General features: G+C 38.8%; 1 protein-coding gene across 1 annotated transcript; it reads left to right on the plus strand.

Annotated features, from left to right (window-relative positions):
• The first annotated feature begins 216 nt into the window (after positions 1–216).
• LOC121392855 (CENP-B homolog protein 2-like) lies at positions 217–1,197 on the plus strand. Its single transcript, XM_041523915.1, has one exon. The coding sequence runs from the start codon at positions 217–219 to the stop codon at positions 1,195–1,197; it is 981 nt and encodes a 326-aa protein (XP_041379849.1).
• Positions 1,198–6,573: the final 5,376 nt, after the last annotated feature.

Here is a 6,573-nt window from a genome sequence, read left to right on the forward strand (position 1 = left end):
ACCTGTGTTTATTTAGCGCGAGTGTTAACAATAGTTTGTTGTTTTTTTAAATATAATTTCCTTGATCTACAGAAACGCTAAATGAAAGATTAAATACCCTATTCTTTAGTAAATGTCAGATTCGTGAGTTAATACAATTTTGAGCAACAGTTGTCAACAGGTCCGAACATATACACAAATGTACGCCAATTATGACACAATTCGCTGTCAGTCACTATGTCGAGTCAACCAAACAAAAGAAAACGTCATGACATTACTGCCCACGAAAAGAGAGAAATCTGCCGGTATAAATTGGAAAATCCAAAAGCGAGTCTGGATGGCATGTCAAATTATTTTGCTAATAGTTTTGGCCACGGAATAGGAAAATCAACAATTGGTGACATTCTGAAGAAAAATGAAAAATGGCTTAATATAGTTGAAGATGAATCGTCACTTTCTAGATCGCGACATGCCAAGAACCAGAAGTTAGAACAGGCTCTCTACCTGTGGCTAAGTGACATGTCCAGTCGGAATGGAGCAATCAATGACCAAATGTTGATTGAAAAGGCCAAACGTCTAGGAGAACAGATGAACGTAACTGACTTTGCTTACTCTCGCGGGTGGCTGTCACGTTTCAAGTCTCGCCACAATGTTGCCAAATACGTGAACGAAGGAGAAGCAGCAAGTGCCGACAAGAATGCAGTGGTTAGTGGGAGAGAAGAACTGAAGAAAGTGTTAAACGATTATGCACCAGAAGATGTTTTCAACATGGACGAAACCGGACTGTTTTTTAAGCTGGGACCAAACTACACGTTAGCTTCAAAGCCTGTGAAAGGTGTTAAAAGATCGAAGGACAGGATAACAGTGGCACTTTGTGCAAATTCTACTGGTGATATAAAAATAAAGCCGTTTGTGATCGCGAAAGCTCGGAGACCACGTTGTTTTGGTAATGATTTCAACCCGGAAGTTTACGTCCGATATCGTAACAACAAGAAAGCGTGGATGACGTCGGACCTTTTTTGTGATTGGATAAGAGCATTTGACAGGCAAATGAAATCGCGTGGTCGCGAAGTCATTCTTCTTGTTGACAACGCGGCCAGCCATGCTTGTGGGAATGTGGCATTGAGTAATGTTAAAGTGCATTTTTTACCACCGAATACCACAGTATGGATGCGGGAATTATTCGAGCATTCAAGGCACACTACCGACCGTATTTAGTGAGGCTGTTTCTCAAATGTGTTGAAGATGGCGAACCACAAGTGCTCAATCTACGACAGGCATTAAGATTCGTAAAGCAAGCATGGGGTGAGGTGACATGTGACATGTGCGACGATCCGCAACTGTTACCGCATGTCGATATTTTACCTAGTTCGGAGACTGAAGCGCAGGATGATGAAGATGACGACATGCCATTGTCCGAGTTACGTGAGTTGTTAAACGCATATAACGAGTCTGGTGCTGATAATGACCAATCGTCTGCTTTGACGGCTGAGCAGTACGTTGACGCAGACAGCCAGGAAGAGACAGGCCAGTCACTTTCCGATGATGACATTCTGGATATTGTGTGTGATTCGAAAGACGCAGATAATCCAAGTGATGATGATGATAATGAGCCAGCTCCTGTACCAGCCCCTTCAGCAAAGGAAGCCAAGACAAACATTGAATCGCTCGTAAGGTTTTTTGAGACGATGGGTGATGAAAAAAACTTGGAACTCGTTCTCAGAATGCAAAACTCGTTTGCACCAAACTGTTCAATCAGACAACAAGCTATTACGAAGTACTTTGTGAACCATTGATGTAAACGACGTTTGCCGTACGGCACATGTATATAGTTCTGACAAAAAATAAAGGTTTTTCATTTTTATTTTGTTTGTGAATCAAGGGAGGTTACTCATCACGTACATTTCAGTAATCCGGAAATTCGCTAATCCGGACGTTTTTTAAAATAACCATACTGTCCGGACTAACGAGGTTCCACTGTATATATATATATAAACACACACACACAGTGAAACTTGTGTAAACCGGACCCTGAACATACCGGAATCCTGTCAAAATCGGCCGAGTGTAGTGGACCCAGAATTTCTAACTTCTAAAACGGGACCCTCTAAACACCGGATCCTGTTTAAATCGGATAATTATTAGGTCCCCAGCATAAGCCGGTTTAGACAGGTTTATATATATATATATATATATATATATATATTATATACCCTACTATTCTGAACAGGTAAAGATATTCAATATGTAATTGTAGTTGGCTGGAATGCTGTATTGGAAGTGCCATCATAAAAAAGAACCCCAAAACATTTAATGTTACATATATGACGACTGTTACAATATAAGACAAGATGCAATTAATTTTAAGTTTGGAAATCTGATCATTAAGGGCCAGGACATAGCCTAGAGGTAAAGTGCTTGCTTCAAGCACGATCGGTTTAAGATCGATCCCTGTCGGTGGGCTCATTGGGCTAGTTCTCGTTCCAGCCAGTGAACTACAACTGGTGTATGTACTGTCCTGTCTGCGAGATGGTGCATATAAAAGATCCCTAGCTGCTAATCGGAAAGAGTAGCAGGTTTCCACTAACATCTGCATGTCCGACGCCATATAATCGTAAATAAAGTGTAATGAGTGCGTTGTTAAATAAAACATTTCCTTCCTTCCGTCCTGATAATTAACGTATTCCAAATCGTGTCTGCATAACACAAAATCCAATGACTGTTTTCACAAGATTGTGAGTGTTTCTGTGAGAGGACCGGCTCTAGCTCCGTTGGTAGAATGCTTGCTTGAGGTATTTACATTTTAGACTTGAATTACCTCAGTGGATCCAATCTCTGATTGGTTTTCCCCGTCCCAACCAGCGCGTCACGTTTGGTATATCCAATGCCGTGGTATGTGCTGCCCTGTCTATGGGAAAGTGCTTTTAAAAATCACTTACTACTAAAGGAAAAATGTAACACTTTCTCACTAAGACTAAATGTCAGACTTATTAAATGTTTGACATCCAATAGCCGATGATTAATAAATCAATGTGCTCTAGTGTTGTCGTTAAACAAAACAAACGTTTAACTTTGTATGAATCACTGTCAGGTGAATAGAGTAGAGGACTGCCACAATTCCGTACAAACACATCTTCCATATCGTTACTTCCTTGACCTTTCGTATATCAATTGCTGTGCACTACACTACAGTTGGGTTATAGAATGGGTTAACTCTAACACGTATCATATCTCCTCTAGCATGTGAGAGAAGTATTGCATTGCCATGCTCAAATCAAATTACGTAACATTTATTCCAACAAAATATTTTGGTCAAATTTGTGATCTTTCAGCAGTATTGTTAATTATATACTGCTGTATTTTATTTTCTCATATCACTGACATAAAATGTTTCCATATTTTTTTGGTAGCAACATCATGTTACAACGTGCATCCAGAATATGGAGTTATTTACGCCGGCAATTTGTCACAGACTGAAAATGGGGACTCTTGTAAGTTGTGGACTGCAACCTTTGGTCACAGAGGGTTTGTAAACACATCAGATGCAGCAAACTACATCGTTGATCACAGCATTGAAGCTGCCGTGAATTACTGTCGAGCTTTTCCCGGCAACACGAAACCTTGGTGCTACACCACTCACCCTTTTAGAATAATCGGAAGTTGCAACATTGACCTTTGCAAAGGTTAGTTAATTTTGATAAACTATTAGCAAAACAACAGCAGCAACATTGTTTAACGATTTAATCTGTGACAATCTATTTTTAGTCGAATTTAAGACAACCAGAAGTGTCTTTCATACATTTATGTTGGGTAAGAGTACATTTTTGAAATAATTTCATTTCTTCTTTGACTTTAATTTCTGAAATCATCAACACATATGAATGTTTTTGTATATAGATGTTGACTGTGGTCCACCACCATCTGTACCTGGACTGACGGTTTTGAGTTATGATCACACCTATATGGGAGGAAAAGCCTCGTACATCTGCAGAAATCTCCACGTACAGATACTTGGAACCTTTCAAATTGTAGACTCGTTGTGCCTGGCCGATGGGACATGGGCATACATTGATCTTGTTTGTGCACGTATGTATGATATCCATATTTAAGTTAATTGAATTAATGCGTAGAGCAAAGAATAAATGGGTTTAAATATGTGCACTATTGCAAACCCTTAATATATGAGTAAAAAGCTACAAAATTAATATGATGTAAGCTAGGAAGAAAAGTGGCTTCTGTTGTATCTGTTCTGAGCCACAACAATGCCTAAGGCACCAATAACTACAAAGCATTAAACACATACCATCACAGACCACTGACTTTTTACTGACATAACAAAATATTATCTGAAAAATATACATTTGATTTTCCCCTACAATACATTTCTACATAACAATCATATCCCACTTACAATCAATGTTTCGTATTAAGAATATAATTATAGTGAAGTCCCTGTAAATCAGAAAAAAATAAATGATTTGGAACACAGATATGTGGCGAGGATTCTCCATACATTGTTAAAATGCCTTACCTAAATCTTGTATTGAGAACGCTTGGCTGACATCGGTGAAGTTGACTAAGCAGAAACACAAATGATAAAGACAAGTTATTTAAAAATAAAATGAAAGAAAATCACATAAGCATATAATATCAACATTTTAAACGGCGACAATCCCGCTTAGGTATTTAGCATACAATGTAGATAGATTTCTCATGGTCACACGGGAAACATCATCGGCCAACCGACTAATAGTTTATTAATGTCTCAACATATGAACATCACACTTATAGATTTTTTTTTTTTTAAATTGCACAAAGGATAGCTTCCTGTCAAATATAACCCCACGCAATTTAGCCTCCCCCACAACTGGGCTTTTGTCCAAAAACAACTGTGGATCTAAGTGGAAACAACTTTTCTGGCAGATATGCATACAAACCGTTTTGCCTTTGAGAATCGAAAGCCATTGTCAGTTGCCCATTGATGAAGTCTATTTAAACAAAGCTGCAACGTATGTTCAGTGATACACATATTGGACGATCTATAGCAAATTTGAAAATCATCGACATATAACGAGCAATCCACACCAGGTGTTAAACAATGGGTGATGCTGTTAAGTTTCTCAGAAAATGAGTTACAGACAGGATGTTACCTTGAGGTACACACATCTCCTGTGGGTGAATGTTGGACAAAGTTGACCCCACCCGGACTTTAAAAGATCTATCTTTTAAAAATTGAGAGATAAAAACAGGAAGTCGACCTCTTAGGTCCATGTCATGGAGGTCGTTTAAGGTCCCATTCTTCCACGTACTATCATAAGCTTTCTCCAAATAAAACCACCCACTCAAATCAAGGTCTGATTATGGATGAAATCTTCCCTACAAAACGTTTCAAATCTAACAATATGATCAACCGTGCTACGTCTAGATCTGAACCCACATTGCACGTTAGTAAGCAATTTGTGAGATTCAAGATACCAGACAAGTCTACGATTGATCATTCGCTCCATGGTTTTACAAATGCAGCTTGTCAAAGTGATAAGCCGATAACTAGTAGGATTGGTTGGATCCTTACCAGGTTTGGAAATAGGAATAATAATTGCTTTCCTCCAATCAGAATGTTGATTCAGGTAAATGTTTTAATAACTAATAATGAATTTCATCCAGTCCTACTGAATTATCATGGGCTCTACAAAGAGCATCCTGCAATTCCACCATAGAGAAATGCCTGTTGTATACTTCAGCATTTTTAGATGAAACATTAATGGACTGCTTTTCAGCTTTAGTTCTAACAGATGTAAAGGCATCTGTACTGAAAGCAGAAGATGAATTATGAGAAAATGTGTCTACCAATGCATTGTCAATGTCACGAAGAGACGTGACATCCATGGCATTGACAAACAAGTGAATTCAACATGGAGACAAAAGTTCTCCAAGATGATTTCTTACTCTGTCTAATCACGTTTGAAGCTCTCAAGGAGCCTGTTTCACTCTTTGAATGCATCCTTGCACATAGCATTAAACCATGGTTTATTGAAACGCTTTGGTACTGCCGACGTATTAGGAATTGTTTCATCTGCAATGTCCGTCAAGTTGGAAGTGAACAAAGATATGGGATCACCAACATAAGTAATGGCAAATGGTTGCCGTCAAGCGCTGCACAGATGCTGAAACTGACCCCATTTGCCTTCGCCAACCTCCACCTTTGAACCCTTTCAAATGAAGGAGGCCCATCATTCGGGAAAGTGTTCACTAACACAAGGGTCTGGACCAACCTTCCAGGAGAAATCAACAAGAAATGTTGTAGTACAAAGAGTTAAGTCTGTGAAGTGAAAGATCCACTTGCAGAATGAAAATAAGTGTGCATTTTATCTTTACATAAATTTATATCATTTTTGCGAATTAGTCTTCCAATTGTGTTCCTCTAATATTAACATCCTCGCATGCCCACAAAGTGTGGTGACCATTAAAAGATCCCATAATAATAAAGGGAGTAGGGAGCTGGTCAAGAAGATCATGAAGGTCCCTAGGATTGAAATTAAAATGATTACGAGTAAGAGTAAGAGTCTCTTATAAGCCGTGACCTTTACAGCCACA

The sequence above is a fragment of the Gigantopelta aegis genome, unplaced genomic scaffold (assembly GCF_016097555.1).
Source record: "Gigantopelta aegis isolate Gae_Host unplaced genomic scaffold, Gae_host_genome ctg4695_pilon_pilon:::debris, whole genome shotgun sequence".
Classification (NCBI taxonomy): domain Eukaryota; kingdom Metazoa; phylum Mollusca; class Gastropoda; order Neomphalida; family Peltospiridae; genus Gigantopelta; species Gigantopelta aegis.

Coding starts and splice junctions, on each gene's coding strand:
- LOC121392855 (XM_041523915.1), top strand. CDS start 217: ATGTCGAGTCAACCAAACAAAAGAAAACGTCATGACATTACTGCCCAC.